The sequence below is a fragment of the Sinocyclocheilus rhinocerous genome, unplaced genomic scaffold (genome assembly GCF_001515625.1).
Source record: "Sinocyclocheilus rhinocerous isolate Xijiao unplaced genomic scaffold, SAMN03320098_v1.1 scaffold192, whole genome shotgun sequence".
Lineage (NCBI taxonomy): Eukaryota > Metazoa > Chordata > Actinopteri > Cypriniformes > Cyprinidae > Sinocyclocheilus > Sinocyclocheilus rhinocerous.
The window spans coordinates 327,706-347,515 of NW_015627892.1; the positions used below are offsets into that span (position 1 = coordinate 327,706).

Genomic DNA, 19,810 nt, shown 5'->3' on the forward strand with positions numbered 1-19,810 from the left:
TCCACCTTCAATACCACGACTGAGGTGCCCTTGAGCAAGGCACTGAACCCCCAACTGCTTCCCGGGTGCAGCAACATTGGCTGCGGGTGTGTGTTCACAGTGTGTGTGTGTGTGTGCATTCACTACTGTGTGTGTGTGTGTGTGTGTGTGTGCGCGCACTTGGATGGGTTAAATGCAGAGCACAAATTCTGAGTATGGGACACCATACCTAGTTACATGTCACGTCACTCACTCACTAATATGCATGATCATGCTGATCATTATGTATTATTATTATTCTTTGCAATAATAATGCATGCACAATATAACACATGAAATCAAAAATCAAACATTTGAGCTTCCTTTCTAATTACATGTTGACTTGTGCATTCCATTCAGTGTATTAAATCTTTGATTTAAAAAATTTTATAACATAAAAAACTAAATTCTCTTAATGTGGAATTGTGTTGTAAGTCTTGTCCAATGATTGGCCCAAACATATTACTGTCAGGCCACCACTGGTCTTTGCCCTTTCCTGCTCATCAAATCACGGTTCCACCTCGGTCCCAAACTCAACTAAATGATTTATTGATCCAGGGCAACCTCCGTATAACCTGTAAATTACCTCAACACTGTCATTATCTACCAATGATGAGTAGGGCCTAAAAAACCAAGAAGATGCCTCTCTGAGGAGACTTCATTCAATGCTGGACCAAAGTCTGATTCAAACTTTGATCAGGCTTAACCTGCTTTGCAATTACTATTCCTGTGAGGGGCTTGAGGAGGTTGGAGGTTCAATGAATCCATGGACACATGACGCCCTTGCCTGAAAGCCTCATTTGAACTTAGCAAAGAAATGCAGCCCAATCTGCCAGTAAGGAAAATGAGGTGGAGACGGAGCAAACCGGCACTCGAGACTGTAAAACCTGTGGACAGTGGTTTTCTGGCATAAAATCATCTCTCACTAACTAGATCTAAACTATTTGTACATGCAATTTCAAAAGGACTATTTGGATTTTAAGAATGGGTATTAACATTTAAGTTGCTATTCGAGCTGCCCTTATTTCCGTCATTCTTTAATCGTTCGGAAATCTTACAGCCTGCACCTACCTTACAACAAAAGTCAACAAAGTTGTTCCATAAAATCACTCATTAACTTTTTCATTTACTGCCCACAAATTAGTAATACAATGGAAATCCATACTGAAATACACAGAGGGCTGAGGCTGGCAGAACCAACTGCATAATGCCAAATAAACTAAACTAATAACCACTGGAAAGACGAGCCAAAATTGCATCACATATTAGTGCCAAAATCCATGTGCTGCTCAAGTCCAGTAACGTTATAAAATGGGAAAATAGTGAACTGAATAGTGAGTGGGTGGCATCATTCGACCACTGAAGTCTATCGCTAATGTAGGGCAGTACAATTAATGCAGAGGAGAAAGTATACAATTAATAACTCATAACTCTTGAGAGAGGTCAAAAGTTTAATGGAACCACTTTACTTCAATATCAGGCTAATTATATTCAGTGAGAGAAAAATACTGAAATAACAAAGTACAGGATTTTCTTGTGCCATGCCAACACACTTCACAAGCTTCAAGTGGAGGACTAGAAAAGCAGGTGAACACTGCCCTCCTGTGACACTCTGGAGAGCGATACTATTTTCAGGGCAGCTGGTCAAACTCAGCATTTGCTTTTCCAGGACATGTGAAATGCAAAGCAAAATGCAGTTTTATTCACAAAACAAATAAATACTTTTCATTCACTACTATTTGTTTTGAAATAAAAACAGAAATGTATTAGTCCGAGACATTTTGGATATTTTTAGACATTTTTAAAAGCCACACACAGATGATGGTGAAGGAACACACACACACACACACACACACACAAAGTCTATAAGATGTACAAACAAGCATTTTTGCTTCTGGGAATTTATGTTCACACAATATCAGTCTTTATGGAAAAAAAAAAAAAACTGGAACATCAGCAGTCTAGTCTGTCTGGTTCAACCAAGGGCCCACACTGTCAGGGGCCTATTAACAAGATCTCCTCAGAAATCCATAAAATCTCCTCTAAAATCCATAAGCACATAGTCCCAGTGAAGAAAATCATCCCAAACACCTCTTCTCAAGTAAGTTATTAAAATACCAGGAAGCAACACACTAAACGGTTATTTGAGGTGCTCAAGTACTGAAAAGGCAGCTGCCATGTGTCTACGTACTCTGTAGCTACTTTTAGAGCAGATACATTGCTTGACAGATTCATTGTTTCACCAGAGTGGATGAGTGCGCTTTCACAGTTGTGTGGGAAGAGCTAAAAATAAGCTTGAAGGTCGTAGATTAGAGAAAGCTTGCAGTGCAAGTCGATTGTCAGCGTGCTGGAAGAGCGTTAAACAAACACAACAAACACAAAGGTGACCCTTGCACAGCAAAAATATAATCTGATAAAGATTAACTGACTAAGCATTAAGTGTTGTGCCCTTATTGCAAAACACAAAAATTAGGCAGCACGGCACAATATTCAAAACAAGATGAGCAGCACACATCAACTTAATATGAAAAGAAAAAGAACTGTATTTTATGTGGCAGGAAATGTTTTTGTGAATGTGGCAGTAATGCAGTAATGCTTGAACAAGGCCTGTTGGTGATGTATTTGGCACTACATAATGACAGTTTAGCAAGTAGATTAAAAAAGACTGCTGGTCATTAATGCAACATTACTCATACAAACTTCTAATGTGATTATTTCAAGTATTGGTGCTTACAAGACAAGAGTAGGGCAGATTATGCTCAAATGTGATGCATGCACAGCCTAAGTTTACTGTAGTATATAGGGGATGCAACATTGTTATTGCTTGCAGTTAAAAAGCCATACATTAGTGTTTTAAATGCATTCGCAAAATTGTACATTTCAGAGAAATCAAGTTGATTTGCTATGTGGAGAACATCTGAAAATAATAACATATGCCTTGCAAGAGGAAGGCTTATGTACAGTACTGGTAAAATTTCCCTTTTTAAAAATGCAGATGAGAGAACGTCAAGGATATATTGTGCAAAATTACCTGTCACAGCCCGTTAATACATCCTTAAAGTTAGTTAATTTGGCAAGAAGCATATGTAAAAGCTTAACTGTGTCAAAGTTTTGGGCTGGTATCTCAAAGACATTCACTGTTTAAATGCAAGGCACGGATTAAGACATTAGCTTCAGATATCGAATGCATGTTTAACTGTTGTAATGGCACAAAACAGCACAGCCAAGCTGATGAAGAATGTCAAAATATGCAACCGGAAGCTTATTTCTTAAATAGTCCTGTTTTTGTTAAATTTAAACCCTGGATGAATAACTAAATTCCCTGAAGAAAAAAAATTAATTAATATCTTCACAAACCCTTTTAATGGAAGACATGCTCAAAACTCCAGATGCTTCCCATAAGTCTCACTGAGCCCATTCAAAGTAAGCAATTTCATCAAGATCAACTGGATAATCTGTTAGATGTATTGGCTCTTTGTTGTCAAATCGTTCTCCTTTGTAACTTTTCCAGCGTCCAGCTGGTAGATAGATATCCCTTTCTTGCTTGCCCGGCTCCAGTACTGGTGCCACCATCAAGTCATCTCCTATCAAAAACTGTGAGTCAACTCTATAAGCCGTTTCATCACTGGTGGCGATCCACCATAATGGGCGAATTATGGGGTCCCCAGTGTCCAGTACTTCTCCAGCCAGTTCTATGACCCTGGGAGCCACTAGTGTCTCATGTAGTTCGGTGAACCGCTGAGCGATAGCCACCACCTCGTCATCGTACTCCCATGGAGGAATGGAGAACTGCATGGAAGGCATGAAAGCAGACAGCTCCAGCCACCGAATATAGAGCTCACGGTCTGGCAGCTTGCTGTTTCCATCAGTACGGTTGGGATAGGCATTGCCTCCAATCATGTCTGGCAAGATAAACTGGTAGCCCAGGATACTAATAGTGAGGACGGTTGGAATCAGGGACTTCAGGCCAAGTTCATAGCCCCACACAGAGTCCCGGTCGATTGGACGGAAAAAACAGGAGATATTCTGAGAGCTGTAGCCAGACCGAAGTTCAGCACGTTCGTTGAAAGGAATGGCCATTTCGGTGTAGCGGCGAGTGAAGGTGCTTGGGTCGGGGAGGTGGACTCGAGTTCTAAACTGCCAGGGCAAGTAGTTGGTCTCGCCTGCATCAAACTTGAAGGAAGAAACACCATATTTCTGGCGTAAAGAGCGAAGCTGGGACATGAACCAGTTGCGAGCTTCTGAATTGGTAAAATCGAGGATTCCACCAATGCCATTCCACCACTTAACCAAGGCAGGAAGTTGACCTGTAGGCTCCATCACGAACAGCCCTTTCTGTACACATGGCCCAAAATTGGTAGAATCATAATTCACAAAGGGATGTGTCCACAGGGATACCAGGAAGCCATCTGCCTTGAGCTTTTGAAACATGGCAGAAGCATTTGGGAACTTCTGTGTGTCAAACTCAAATTCCCCGTACTGACTGGTGTAACGATCATCAAGTTCTAAGTGGCTACAGTTAAAACCATGTTTGCTTATATTCTCTGCATAAGTTAAAAGCTTTTCCTGATTGATGTCAGTTTTATGTAAAGCCCAGGTGGACCATATTGGGTGCCAGAACATTTCTTTGGCAGGCACTTTGTTGGGTTTAGGGAAGTATCGACGAACCATGACCTTGTGGATAGAGGTCACATCTGGGCCCACACAGACTCTGTAACTAAGCTCAGCATAGGGAGGCCTTCCAGGTGCAGGTTTGTATGGACTGTCCTGATATCGTGCCTGGAAGTACATGGTTTTCTCTGTATCATTCCAGCCCAGGTGGAAGGGCACAGAGTCATTGATCTTAATGGCAGTCGCGTTGGACGAAAGCCAGTAGCGCTCCAGGATGCCACCGAAGTCATGGCGATTGGAGTACACGTCACTGGTGACAAAAGGTTTGGGTGCCTGCTGGCCCAAAATGGCAATAGGCCAATGCTGAACAGCAGTCTCAGCACCACCATACCAGTGCGATTCATTGTAGGACATGGCGTGCTCCACAGGTCGGTCTGACTCCAACTCTTCCCAACGCACACGGTAACACATCACCGTTTCCTTTGGCTTTACGGTCATAATGAAGAAGTTCACCTTGCCAGCAAACGAACGTGAGCAGCGAAGGATCACTCCCTCCTTCGAGCAGGAGTCTAGATCAAGCGTGCCAGATCTGAAATCAGCAAGCATATATTAGTTTCTTTCTTTCATGTGATCAAAAATACACTAATAATGCCATTCATACAATGACCCCAAAACAATGGTATTTATTAATTATTCAGGATATTTGAAAAATTACTTTGAAAATGTGTTTAAAACCTGTTTACATTTTTGAAAATGGTATAAAAGTTCAATTAATTTCAAATTGGCATGTGTTTTAAAGTACTTTTTTTAAAGATTTTACCTTTTCTTTTTCATGGACCTATATTACTGTTGTCTGCAGTGCTCTCAGAACATTTTGGGATCAGAAGAATATATGCACCATGCATACTGACCTGAAGCCCATCTTCAAGACAATCCCTCCAGCCTGGTTACGGATGAGAAAGCCATCCTTATTCAAATCAAGCAATTCTGTCTTCAGCAGGTCAGCTTTACGTAGGGAGGCAATATAATAGCACCATGCAGTCACTGCTGCAATCACCAGAATCACACCAATAACTCCAGCCCCCACCAGAGGGCGACTGTCCTTGTCTATCTTCTTGATGGGCATGCCATCAGTAATTGTTCCTCCTGCACCTCCTGGGACTACTTGGTACATTCTGAGTCTTAGTTTTTGAATTCACAGTTGAAAAGCTGATAAAACTGCAGGCTAAAATTTTATACAGACTATAGAAGACATTTGGCAGACAGAGAACAAAAGTGAATAACTTGCAAAATTTGTGCAAAATTGAGTCTTGCATCCATTTTTCCTTCTCTCAATGTAACATTTTCCTCTTGTTCATTATGAGCCTGAGGGAAAAGGAGTGGCAAAACGTGTCAATGTAAAAGGTTGAAACAAAGTCCAAACAAAAATCTGCTTGTCATGCAGATGTAGGAATCACAGTACAAATTCCAGCATTAAGTATTCAAAAAAAAAAAACTTTAGCTTTGATATCGGCCTGAATTGGTCTGCTGGGAGGTAAAGGCATAAACAAATCAGTTTATTCATGCTGCCAAGGTTTCTCACTGAAGCAGTGTGTGAATTGACTGCACCAGAGGACAACACAAGGGCCTCTGGGTCTGCAGTATTCAACGCCATCTGCAAAACTTTGAGACTGGCTAAGTGCCACCAGACACACTTGGTTGAAATGAAAAGCACTGTTAATGGACAATGTTTTCTACTGAAGAAAGACCTAGAGCTGAACTGCCAGTGCAGAGGCTCCCTCTTTATGTTTTTGAGGGAAATGTACAGCACACTAATAAGATGTAACAGTGACTGCCCACCTTTTCAGTGGCCTTGGGATCCGTCTCATTTTGTCAAGTCACTTTAAAAAAAATAAAAATAAATAAAGAGATTTGAATCAAAACAACCAAATAAACGTTTTGAATCAGAACATTACATTTAAGAAGTAAAAAAGGTTGTACTTGTAATTAGGGGTGTGCTTATATATTGTCTACGATAATATCGTAGTTGTGGTTTAAACGATATGCGATTTGACATTATCAAGTATATCACAAAAACCAAACAAAAACACACCCAGAGAGTGTACGCATACACTATGAGATGTAGATTAGACTACTGTGTGTGCCCATTTAGTTCACGCTTTCACTGCATGATTTAGTCTATTAAAATACATTTAGAATTCCACCAGAATTCAAGATACAGGGGCAAAAATGCCCCCGTATGACTTTTATATTTGTTATTTTATATGCGTTACTTTTATATGACATTTATAATACACAATAGTGTTTCGTTACTGAATCAATCAGCCGTTTGAATGAATCGGTTGAAGGAATGACTCAATGACTCACTCATGCAGTGATGTGCCGCCACCTACAGCTGACTTTAGGTTTATATTTAAAGTAGGCTATAGTTCCCCTTTTTTTCCCCAAATCATTTCAAATATCAGTATTCAATGTTTTGGGTTTTTTTTTTTTTTTTACAAAACAACAACATCAAAACATAAATTATGCATTTGTAACTGCAGGTTAACTGCATTCATGTCCTGCATTAAACAGTCTGTGTTAATGCATCTAAATGCCACTTCAGATGCAGATTCTGTGCCACCTCTGCATTGCAAACACACATTTTGTTGATACTGATTTAATTTGATTAATCACAGCCCTACAGTATCTAAATATTTGCATATTGATTACATTTTAGAATTTAACACAAAAGATGATGCATACATTTAATTAGGTTAGAAAAAAAATGGCCTTATAAAGGTAAAAATGCCCATAAAAGGTAAAAAATCAATTTAAACTTAGAAGTTAATTTCTGTTACTCCTGCAAACTAACCATCTCACAGAATATGAAGAATATCAAAAGCTTTGGGAGTCAGCTGTCCACAGCAGTCCTAATCCTGCCAAGATACCAGCACAATAACAAGAAAATGTTTCTGATGGGATGAAGCGATCATGTATTATCTCACAGCTCTCAAGTAAACATAATTTTGCTGATTCGGATCATGTGACTATGAACAGAAAACTGGTTATTCAGTCTTTGCTACCTTATTTTATTCCAGATAGAAGCTCAAAAAGGGCAATGACAGTACTGTACATACATGGACATGTAAATAGGTCAGAGTTGTATCACCACGTTGTATGAAAGTAAACTTTTACTAAAATAGCCAAGCACTGGACTATTTTAATAACTCAGAACAGATGAGACCTAACACACAGATAGGTTATCACATGGGTCAAAGTGTAACACAAGTACTGAGATATGTAGTAGTCACTACAATAATATTAGAATAGATCTAAAACTCCTTAAATGGTCACATTATCATGGGACAACGACAAAGGAAATCTCTTTACAACATGAAATGAAATAAGACAGCCAGTGGTCGATGTATCAGGCAAGGGGGAGTCTACTGTAAAACACGCAGGGTATTACCGCGGCTGACAGGAGGAATTCGCTATTTAAATGCCTAAACATTTGCAGTTACATGAAATAACATACTTACCAGCTCGAGGACTGTTGGTTTCGTGTCTTGTTGACATGTTGTTCCCTCAACCAATTCAAGACGCTGAAAACGCCGTGTCTTGTTATGGGAGGAGTTTATGTGGCGACTCGCTCTGCAACTCTGGGAAATTGAGTTTTATAGGCTACTCAGCGAAAGAGAAAGTGGTAATATTGCGGTTTGGGTATGATTGCCTGTCAGCAGCTATAAATATACAAAATGTCGTGTTGTATGTGTTGATTAGTCTAACAAAGAAAACAGCGCTTAACAAGTTTGTTTTCTGTGGATCTCAAAAATATACAAAACAATATACCATGGTAACCCGCCATCCCGCCAAAATACCATTTAACGTTACTACGATCACTACTTTAAAACTAAAAAGCTACTTTATTTTAATATGTCGATCGTTAAAGAGTGTGGTATGAAAATAAATAAATACATTTTTCTATATTATTATAATTATTAAATAGGACATTTTATTTTAAAGTATATTTTAGCCATTTTCTAAATAAATAAAATGTTTAAATACATTTTTTTATGACAGCGGTGGCAAAGTTTGCATTTTTATGGTCTTTTTAGCCTATAATGGCAGCCTATAATGCATGGTTTTGAATAGAGTAACTATTTTAACCAGTTGTCAAAATAGATTTCAAATGTATCAACTGATTTGACTGGTGTGAGTTTGGTTAAATAAATCAATTTAATGCAACCTATTTACGAATTTAACCTATTTTATGAAAAGGTGTTTTCTACCCCTCATTAGTTAAAATGGGGCACCTAGATGTTGGGATGTTAATGTAAGTTGAAGCTTTAATAGGCTATGTCGTATTTACGTTGTATAAAAACTATAGTTACCATGGTAATGTTTGTAAGACAAAATAATAACAAACATTTAACAGGCACATCATAAACCTTGTTTATTTGTCGTGCAATGCACATTTACATCCAAAAATACATTCTACAGTCAATAAAATGAAGCTGCACCCAAGCATATTTTACAAGGCATGATCTCCAAACACATAACGTAGGCCTACCTCAATAATACACTGTAAAATGACATTATCAAACGGACAATAAATGAAAAAAAAAGTTATAAAATGCCCAAACACTGTGGCTTTTAGTAGTGCTTTGCTTCTGATACAAACTCTGGGTGGATGATGTAGTGTCCAACTTTATATGGTTTCACCACATGGAAACAGCTGTGTCCTTCACTGCAAACCAGAACATCTGGATTTAAAAGGGATAATCTCAGACATTCAGAAACATTAAGCGCCTTGTTTATGCTGAAACACACATTTACAGCTTAGCAGAATGGCATGATTACATTAAAAGCACTGAATCAAAGCATCAAGTTATAATATGTTTGAAAGACCATATATCTGATCAATCTCTAGTGGCTGTTCATAACTGAAAAGGGATTTGCAATTATTTATCTGTTTTATGTATGTATTAAATAGTTTTATTGTTGTTAGTATGTTATATTGTTTTTTAATAAGCTAAAATTGTTTAAATTAATTGTTTAATAAGAAATGCTTTTTAGCATCAAATCAGCATATCAGAATGATTTCTGAAGAATCAGGAGGCACTTAAGACTGAAGTAATGGCTGCTAAAAATTCAACATTATTATCACAGGAATAAATTAAATTTAAAAAAAAGTTTTTAATAGAAACCATTTATTTAAAATGATAATAATATTTCACAATTTTACTGTTTATCTGAGTTATAAAAAATAAATGCAGTCTTGGTGAACAAGAGAGGTGTATAATATATTATAATTATAATATAATTAAATTTTTGTTTTTATTTATTTATTTATTGTTTGCTTGTTGTTGTTGTTTTTTCAAGATTTTGTAATAAAATACCTGCAATCAGTTGTGAATTTTGAGCGTGATCTTCTGTGATGATGGGTAACCTGGTGTTTGAAGGGTTTTAAAGATGGCATGATGTCCATCTGTTGTTTCCAAGCTGATCTGATACGATCTGTGTCTGAATATTTCCTGAGTACAAATAAGAAATGATCCTAAAAACTATATGAATTTAAGAACAAAATCACAGCATGATGGCTTCATAAACTGATAGTGTCGTAGTCAGAAAAAATACAGTAGGAATGTTCAGGTATTCACTGCGTTTGAAGACATTAATGAAAACAAACTGCAATACTGGATATTTATCTTTTAACATAAACATAAAATAATGTCATAAAATAATATTTAGGTTAAACTAAAACTAATTATGCAATGCCCATGCATCAAGTAGAACTGCAAAAGCATTACCCTTGTGTGTTTGTGACTGTTGCATGAGCAAAGTTGGTTTGTTGCGGTTTGAGAAGCCAGGCAGCAGGTGGCAGTGTACAAACTGCAGATGAGGCCTCAGGTGGTTTGGAGTCTTTTTGTGATGAGCTCTGCATCAACTGTCCATGTGCTGTTTGTAAGTCTTAAGGTCAATACCGTGCAAAAAGAAAGAAAACATTGATACGTTGTAGATATATATGTCCCAATATATACAAGTATATTTTATATATTTGTATGGAGCTGGTACTGAACACACGAATATTTGCAACTACACTGATTTGATCAACGCGAGGCCTCAGGTGGTTTGGAGTCTTTTTGTGATGAGCTCTGCATCAACTGTCCATGTGCTGTTTGTACGTCTTAAGGTCAATACCGTGCAAAAAGAAAGAAAACATTGATACGTTGTAGATATATATGTCCCAATATATACAAGTATATTTTATATATTTGTATGGAGCTGGTACTGAACACACGAATATTTGCAACTACACTGATTTGATCAACGACAGTGATTTTTTTTGACTCAACCTCAGCTGTAGTGACACAGATTGTATTGATACCTGGATACTGGACTGATATGTGTCTGACTGGAGGTAGAAAAGAGGTAGGTGGAGTAGTTGTCTGAAAGTGTTTCCGTGAGCCATATCCTGTCTGCAGTGTTCTTGGCATCAGGAAGTCCTGGGTGGCAAAAGGGATTCAGAAAAACCAACCCTAAGTGGCACTTAATAGCCTGTAACACTGACCCAGCAGAGGTTAGATTGTTTTGCTAGCACAGTCGATCCCAACCTTGATCCCTGTTCAGTGGTTTGGAAACAGTGTAACCCGGAGCTTCCTGTACAAGGCCCCCCACATGTAGGTTGTTTTGCAGAATCAAGCGGCTACAATGCTCTATGGTGAATATGGTGAATTATTAATGTTTTGTCAGGGCAGTTAAATTCAAGTTAATTGAAAAACGGTGCCTGTTGTTTACAGTGCTTTTCTTACCGCAATACTGCATTTTAACCCAATTGTTTCACTCATACAGCTGTGTGTCATTCACACATTAGCAGCAAAATAATGCTAAGTGAGAGAATGCAAACAAACAAACACCTCACAAAATGCAAAACAAGTAAATAATGAATGTAACCCACCTTTAAAGATTTATATTACACTAAATAAATGCTGTTCTTTTGAACTTTTATTCATCACAATATAAAAGACATGTTCAAAATATATTTGTTCACAAAAATATGAAGCACAACTGCTTCTGTCACGAAAACAAATTCCTCGTATGTGTAAACATACCTGGCAATAAAGCTCATTCTGATTCTGATTCTGATTCTTTCAAACTGATCATAAGAAATCTTTCTTGAGCAGCAAATCAGGATCATGTAACTCTTAAGACTGGAGTAATAGCGGCATTGCCATCACAGGAATGAATACAATTTTAACATACAGTATATTAAAATAGAAAACATTTATTTTCAATTATAATAATGTTTCACAATTTTACTGTTTTTACTGCACTTTTTTACCAAATAAATGCAGTCTTGCCGAGCCAAAGAGACTTTTAAGAAAACTTATCAACCTCAAATCAAGTAAATATATATATTAGTCTAAACTATATTAGTCTAAATATATATATAAATATATATTAGTCTAAACAAATATCACTGAAACCCCTAATGCCAAAAGAGACCCATGTATATATAGAACAAATGTCATTTATAGTGGTCAACATTTGTTGTAATAGTTCAGGAAGCTCTTACCGGCCGTGGATGAGGATTGTTCCTGCGATATGCAGAGGAAGGTCTGGGCCGGGTGGGTTTGACTCGAGCCGGGTAACTGAATTCCTCTGAGTAGGTGCTGCTGAAGTGTAGCTGAGGACCCATTTCCCTTGTGTACAGTAAGAGTGTGTCTGCAGCTGCTAGACTGATCAGCCCTACCTCACTCCCTCCCTCTCTTCAGCGCCTCTGCTCCTCTTCCTCTCTTCTCTATCCTAATCCCTCAGTCCTTTCATCTGTCCATGGAGCGTTTGGATTAATTGACTCAAAAGTGAAAATTCTACAATTGTTTACTCATCCTCCAGGTTTGTAACGACATAAAGTTGAGTAAATTATGACAGCATGTTTCCTTGAGCTCTCCTGTTTCATTAATTTATCACTCTGCCCTTTTTGGCTGTCACTGACTTTGAGATCAAACAAAAGATTCAAATCACATTTGAAATTGTAGAACACACAAAGCACGTCCTAAGCTATCATATGAGATGTTATTCTGGCCTTCTGGTCCTGTTCTGTATTACACGCTCCACTGAAGAGAGAAAAAGAGAGCTGGCAACTGAATAATCTGCATAGATATCCGTCTGTCACCAGGATTGAGCCACCCCAGGATTCATTCCCCCCTCAGCCAAGTGATCAATAATTCAAGCCTTAGATCCTGTGTGTCTTTTGTGGCCCCTGTTCAGCGGGACCTGACTGAGAGTTAAACAGATGAGGTGCTATCTGTTTGTTGTCTGGACAAATGCCAGAATTAAAGCTGGGCAGAATTATTAATATAATTAATTATAATTAATACTGATTATAAGAATAAAAATTAAAATAAATAAATAAATTTTTTTAAAGAAAGAAATTACAGATTTTGTTTTTATTTTTTATAAGCATTCCACCACTTTGAAGGGAAAAATAAATGACCATATCAGCAAGTAGTTATGCAGGATGGGACCTGTTTTCTAGGATAGGAGGGGGGAAAAATCTGGAGTTACTTCAAACTAAATAACGAGAGATAAATGTGACATTTGTAAATGTTTATTTAAATTAAAATTTACAGTAAAATAGAAATATTGCAAAATATTATTACAATTTAAAATAACTGTGTTCTGTTTTCAAATATCTTAAAATGTAATTTATTTTTGTGATGGCAAAGATGAATTTTCAGCATCATTACTCCAGTCTTCAGTGTCACATTATCCTTCAGAAATCATTCTAATATGCTGATTTGCTGCTCAATAAATTTTGAAATGTTGAAAACAGTTGTGCAGTTTAATAATTTTGTGTGAAGCATGATAAATGTATCAGGTTTGTCTAATGAATAGAAAGTTTAAAAAAAAACAGCATTTCATTGAATTAGAAAACTTTTGTATCATTATAAATCTCTTTATTGTCACTTTAGATCAATTTATTACATCCTTGCTGAATAATATATATATAAGCCCAGACCAGCTGAAAGCAAGTAAATTTCCCTTTCTCTGTCTATGAATCATGTTACTACAGCCATAAATGTGCAGACATTAAACTCCACAGTAACCATAATATGATACATTAGGGGAATTTGGTAATGCCATTGTAGTAGATCCGATATTGTGGATGGCAGTAATGAATGACTAATCCTGTGTGAATGAAAGGAGTTCTTCATTCATAAGAGATAATCAAGAGAGTCATTTAACTGAGCATTTGGCACTTATCCACAGTCACTGTCAGCCACACAAAATATCCTCCGTAGCTCTGCCAACACAAGTAAATCAAGTATGCCATCAGTGACCTATTATGCACTGGACAGCTTTGAGGTTACTCAGATAGTTCCACAGGGAAAAACGTTCCATACATACTTAATGACAGGAAATGGGTCTGAAGGGCGGTTTCTGTCAAGTTCTACTTTTTTAATAATCACTCACATAGAGAAATAACCTATGGGTGCTGTCAAAATGAGAGTCCAAACAACTGATAAAAACATCACAATAATCCACAAGTAATCTACATGACTGCAGTCCATCAATTAACATCTTGTGAAGTGAAAAAACATCAAGGTGTTTTAACTGCTTCTAAACAGTGCTTGATCTGTGCATGTTCCTCTCCTGGTTGAGACGAGATGCCTTTTTCACTGGAGAAAGCACTATTATGAATACAGAACTCGTATTTTAGCCGGAAGCAAGGATTTGAAGTTAATGATCGATCTGTTTATAACAAACACACTGCTTTCTGCTTCACAAAACATTAACTGACGAACTGGAGTTGTGTGGATTACATGTGGATTATTGTGATGTTTTTATCAGCTGTTTGAACTCTCATTCTGACGGCACCCATTCACGGCAGTGGATCCAATGAGCAAGTGATGTAATGTTAAACTTCTCCAAATCTGTTCCAATGAAAAAACAAAGAGATTTACATATTGGTAACTTGAGGGTAACTTTTCATTTTTGGGTGAACCATTGCTTTAACAAAATCTTTATATATTTATCTTTGAAACATTATCAACTGTTCATACACTTTTCTTTCATATAGGTGTTCAGTGACTATAATTCCACTACATATAGGTGACTCAGTGCCACATTGAACAGGCCACAGATCTGTTCACTCTTACTTGGCATCAGGTTCTTTTTTTAAGTGACTCATAACTTATCCATGAGATCCGTTCTATTCCCAACATATCAAATTTACATGGGTAATCATCTCATTTTGTTTCTTTCCCTTCAATGACCAAAGTGTAAACATACAGTAACGTTCCAGAAGGATTTTTGATTGCAGAATGAGCAAAGTCGCCAATTCTAATAGAGAGAGATGATATTTAATTTAAAAAAGGAATCAAACAGAAACAGAAGAGACTGCAAGGGAATTATAAAACACCAAGTAGCCACTTTAAAATCAAGACATGAATTCCAAAAGTTTTCAGTCCTCACAGGCATTAAATTGCCCGTGTTGTAGATGTCTCTGTGCAATGGTTCTCTGATGTGTCTGCTTTACTCCAGTTTACTGGTGCTTGGCTTTCACAGTTGCTTTCAGTTTAGTGTAGACATTGCAAAAGTTCTGCAAACAAAAAGAAATTATTTAAACAAATTAACTAAACCACACATTAAAGAAATATGAGATTACAGATTCAGATTACTGATAGACTTTCAATTCCAACCTATGCAGGTATAATTAGCATACTGACCCCAGCACTCTAATTAGTTTGGTATGCATTACCCACAGCTCACCTGGATTGCATAATAAACTACTCCAAGGTATCCAGCTATACAGCCACCCAAAAACAGGTCAAAGGCGGCAGGCTTCACCCTAAAAAAGTGAATAGTAAAACGAAAAAAATAAATAAAATCACTATAACTAAAAAAAAAAAAAAAGACTATTTCCTAGAAAAAAAATTGACACTAGAATTTCATAATAACTCTTTCTAAAATAAAATAAAATAAATTAATTTTAAAATTAATTAATACATGGTTTATTATTAAAACTAAACTAACTAAACTAAAATAAAAAACTAATATACAAAACGATAATACCACTGTCTGGATCCAACTAGTACAATAAGGGATTTTAAGTAAACCCTATTTACATGATCTTTTTCTAAGTTTCGTTTTGAAATGTATTACTAATAATTTTACTAATGTAAAAAAAGGGTTGTTAATGCTGTTTCAGGTTGACTTTAAAACCATCTTTGCCTCAAAACAACCAGTGAGAAGACTCACCTGTACATCATCATTGGTTGTTTCATTTGATCAAAGAATGTGATTTCAGGATCCCTATAAAAGTCAGACAAAACAGGCTTAAAATGTCTGTATCTGTGTGTGTGAGTTTGTAGTTTTGCTGTTTTCAGAAAGTGTGTCGGTAAACGTTGTTTGAACTTTTGCTACAGGCAAGGTAAAAAGAAAAAATGAATTCTGGCTCTGTGAATGTATGCATATTTGAAATCTGCATCTGTAAACCTACAGAAGTCTTTTGAAGTCTTGCTTCAGGCCACTGATGAGGTGAAACATTTTGGCCGTGTCTGTGTGTGCGTACCTTCGGTCCGGGTGGAACGTGTGTCTATGGACCAGAACTCTTGCTCCGGGCTGCTAAACAAGAGCTTGTGTTCTGGTTCTCTGTCCATCAGCTGAACAGCTCATGGAACAGACGTTATCATGGTCATCAATGCAGACAAACGGCTGTCTTGAATATCCTACATAGCACATAAGGGTGCACAGTTTTAGGTTTCCTTCATGAACTTAATGAGATTCAAAAGTTTGGGTGAGTTCTTTCTTTCTTTCTTTCTTTCTTTCATTCTATAGCCTGATAAAATGCACAACGGAGCAGAAAAAAATTTATTACCAAACTGCCCTTGAAAACCTGCATATCCTTAGTGGAGCCCTACAGAAAAAAAATAGTATATATTAATGAAAAGTGGAAACAAAGACAAACGTTGTCTGTGTGTGCTTTCAAGGTTAACGCGAATGTTTAAATTTGGCGAGACACTCCAAATGTTTGCCTCACCTTGTCTGAAAGATTGTACATGAATCTTGCCAAGGACTCAGCAACAACAACGGCGTTCCACTTGAGTTTCCTGATGTCCACCTGTGCCCTGAATATACAGAAATAACAGTGAGATGAGAAACGGTGCATCTATCATTTAAAATGTATTCTGAAATGTCTACTATAACAGAGCTGCATTGGATAGAAAACTTAATTCACACTTGGGATTAAAGACGATTTAAAGGTCTGGAAGGAGATTTGTTATGGAGTGGCACTGGAAAATGTACATATAATCTGACAGATATCACTAAATTAGTAAAAAAAAAAAAAAAAAGTGACTGCAGACCACACTCTGAATCTTTGTTCAGCCAATCTGAAGACTTTGAGGCTCTTTCCATCTGTCAAACATTTTACACATTCAAAAGGCAGTCAATATATGTGAAGCAGGATGCTAAGTGGTAGTTCCAGCAGATTATTCAAGTTTACACCATATTCAGCTTCAAGCAGATTTCAGTTGTTAATTTGTAGTGCGAGAATGCTATTTTTACATCTTGTTGGGATGGAGTGGCTAATTCATTGGCTACGTCTGGCCGAAGTTCCAGAAAGGAATTTTCTAAACATTTGAAAGATTTTGGTAGGTTTTTCTCACATGGTATCCAGGATAGATCCTCTTTGCTCTGATTTAGGGTTCTCAATGTGCGACAGAGTGAATCCTAGGATACGTTTCATTGTGTAGCGCTCGTGCTCCCAAGCCACGGTGGTCTCCTGCAGGTTGATCTTCTTATGGACAGTTCCGAATCTCACCCAGGGGAACCTGGCAGAGATGATCTGAAAAGACAGAAAGGAAAATATGTACAAGAGGGTCAACTGACAATCAACATTTAAGTTCAAAACAGTATTTTCATAGAACATCGACTGAATCCAGCTCCGCAATTCAACCTAACCTGCTCCAGCTGCTGAATGAAGCTGTACTGAGGCGTTCCAGGCTTAGGCGGTCGCGAGACATGCAGGAAAATCTCGTCTCCAGTGCCAAGAGAGTCCAGACATAGAATGAACGTTGTCATGCAAAAGGCTGGATTCTGCAAAGAGAGATCCAGACTTCAAACTTTGGTGTTTTTATTGAATGAGGGCTCATAATTCTTACAATCTTAAAAATAAAGATTCCATAAGGGGGTTCTCACAGTGATGTGATAGAAGAATCATTTTTGGTGCCCAAAGAACCTTTCAGTTAACAGTTCTTAAAATAAATTTTTTTTCTTAGTGTGAAAAACATTTTTAAAATCTAAAGAAGCCTTTGTTGAATGCAAAGGTTCCATTGATGTTAAAGGTTCTTTATGGTTCTTATGGAACCATAGATAACAATAAAAAAACTTAATTTTTAAGAGTGTATCTATGACCGAATTTAATATTTAGACAATGTTTTGACTGGGGAGTAAAATATGTGTCAAGAATACATTTTGGAGATAATTTACGCACCTGCCTGGTCCATATTTTCCTCCAGCCAACGCTTGGTGCCCAGGAAGTTATATTTACCACCACCAGTCAGGGAGAATAAAAGGTGGTATCTAAAAGATGTTGATGAAAAATAATGCAAAAAGAAAAAGAATCCAAAAGTAAATTCTTATGATGAATATGAATCAGTTAATACAAGCTATTGTGTTCGTGTTGCCTGTTTTTCAATTATTTTCCCAACACAAACATTTTAGTTTATAAAATACAGAAAGAACTAATGGAGCCTGGCTTCGTGAGTCGCTGTAGAGGTGATGAAAGAGTCAAACCAGCTCGAGGAGAACAGTGATGCCACTGCCATTAGAGTCTGCACCATACGCCAGCCACTAGACACACATACACAGATCACTCACACATACAATCTCATAATATACACTAAAATGGAAAAAAAATACTCATTTGATCAATAAAATATCCAAAGTATCCCTATTCTTTTCGGCAAAGAAGAGATAGCTCAAGTATCAGCGATATACTAATCATACAGCCAATTACATTGCTTTCACTTTATGAATGGATGTGATCTGCCAGGTGGTGACTGTAAAACTCATCATTACCAGTGGGAAATGTTACCATCTGAACCCGTAAAATGCAGTGGTAATAAAATGCTTTGCTGTGATTACAAGATTACCACAGCATCATTACAGGTACTTAAATCAAAGGTTCTGGACTTCAAGCATAAATTCAATTACGCATGGGAATCATACGGAATTCAATGATCCAGATTCCAATTTTTTCAAAAAATTCTCAAAAAGAGTAAAAAGAGTTATGGAATCTGTTGGACTAGACTAGTCGTGCTGCATGGATATAATTAAATAAAAATAAATAAATAAATAAATAAATAAAAAAGAACCGGCTCATAAAAGTCATTTGTTTAGGAATTTGGACTGGTTGTGCTGCGTGTTTTTGATTCAATAAAATGCGTCATGAGAGTCATTCATTCTGGTATAGTACAACACTGTAAGTTTCTCGCTGAATAAAGCTTTGGCAGTTCTGAATTACAACCAGATGTCAATTCCCAACACTACATTCAATACTGTTTTCATTGGTGGGGCTTTGAGAGGCTGGCTATATGAATATGTTAATTTCTGACCAAGGTGTTTGAAAAGGTCAGTTCCCACAGCAAGTGAACCATGCCAATTGCAACATACATTAATCATTCTGAATCATGTTTGAAGGGAGTGTGATGTATTATGTGACCAAAAATGATTAAGCATTTATTAATATATACTGAAAAAAGGTTCCTTCAATCTAGTTGATCTCCCTCTGTGTGTGTGTGTGTGTGTGTGTGTGTGTGCGCGCGCACGTGTGTGTGTGTGTGTGTGTGTTTGTGGTGACTTACAGGAGCAAGACCAAATGAGTCATAATTACAATAGTGGGTGGGTCTTCTCCAGCTCCAGGAAGTACTCCCTCCCAATGAAGCAATAAATCGACTTGACTGACAGGTTTAATTATAGCCCAACACTATTAGGTTTTACAGAAAAGGATAGAGTTGCTGTGTGTGGCCAGCTGTCATTCTCACCTCTAAAGTAATGATGGTGGTATCGGTAATAGGCTTGATGGGGGAGTTGTTGTTCACTAATATTTGGAAAGCGGTGGCAATGATGATATACAGAGAACTGAGAAAAAAAGAAAGTTGATTCACATGGCTTAAAATTTACAGTAAAT

At 37.2% G+C, this 19,810-nt stretch overlaps 2 protein-coding genes and 1 pseudogene across 4 annotated transcripts in view; all 3 read right to left on the reverse strand.

The window, feature by feature from the left end:
- LOC107736863 (uncharacterized family 31 glucosidase KIAA1161-like) overlaps nucleotides 1-8,249 on the reverse strand; it is a 17,014-nt gene extending 8,765 nt beyond the window's left edge. Inside the window, exons 1-4 of one of the 3 annotated variants that reach the window (XM_016548224.1) lie at nucleotides 8,151-8,249; nucleotides 6,469-6,509; nucleotides 5,541-5,994; nucleotides 1,323-5,218 (exon numbers count right to left, since the gene is read on the reverse strand). In XM_016548224.1, coding sequence (XP_016403710.1) covers nucleotides 3,424-5,218; nucleotides 5,541-5,803 — 2,058 coding nt within the window. In that variant the 5' untranslated portion in view covers nucleotides 5,804-5,994; nucleotides 6,469-6,509; nucleotides 8,151-8,249 and the 3' untranslated portion in view covers nucleotides 1,323-3,423. Of the gene's footprint in view, nucleotides 1-1,322; nucleotides 5,219-5,540; nucleotides 5,995-6,468; nucleotides 6,510-8,150 lie in introns of those variants that run through there. The other 2 variants (XM_016548223.1, XR_001639749.1) reach the window with 2 other exon arrangements.
- Nucleotides 8,250-9,264: 1,015 nt separating this feature from the next.
- On the reverse strand, nucleotides 9,265-12,310 carry LOC107736924 (uncharacterized). The gene is made up of 5 exons (XM_016548313.1): nucleotides 12,188-12,310; nucleotides 11,000-11,117; nucleotides 10,422-10,581; nucleotides 10,011-10,145; nucleotides 9,265-9,430 (listed from the first exon to the last, which is right to left on the reverse strand). Exons 1-5 carry the CDS (start codon nucleotides 12,308-12,310, stop codon nucleotides 9,265-9,267), a joined length of 702 nt encoding a protein of 233 aa, XP_016403799.1.
- Nucleotides 12,311-15,110: 2,800 nt separating this feature from the next.
- LOC107736898 (nicalin-1-like) lies at nucleotides 15,111-17,700 on the reverse strand (annotated as a pseudogene).
- Nucleotides 17,701-19,810: the final 2,110 nt, after the last annotated feature.

What these genes read in the sequence shown, in the direction of transcription:
- LOC107736924 (XM_016548313.1), bottom strand. Translation starts at nt 12,310, where the DNA reads ATGGGTCCTCAGCTACACTTCAGCAGCACCTACTCAGAGGAATTCAGT. An exon ending in ACAGTCACAAACACACAAGG is followed by an intron (nt 10,146 to 10,421) that starts GTAATGCTTTTG and finishes ATTTGTACTCAG; the next exon opens with GAAATATTCAGACACAGATC. An exon ending in AAATTCACAACTGATTGCAG is followed by an intron (nt 9,431 to 10,010) that starts GTATTTTATTAC and finishes TGTGTGTTTCAG; the next exon opens with CATAAACAAGGCGCTTAATG.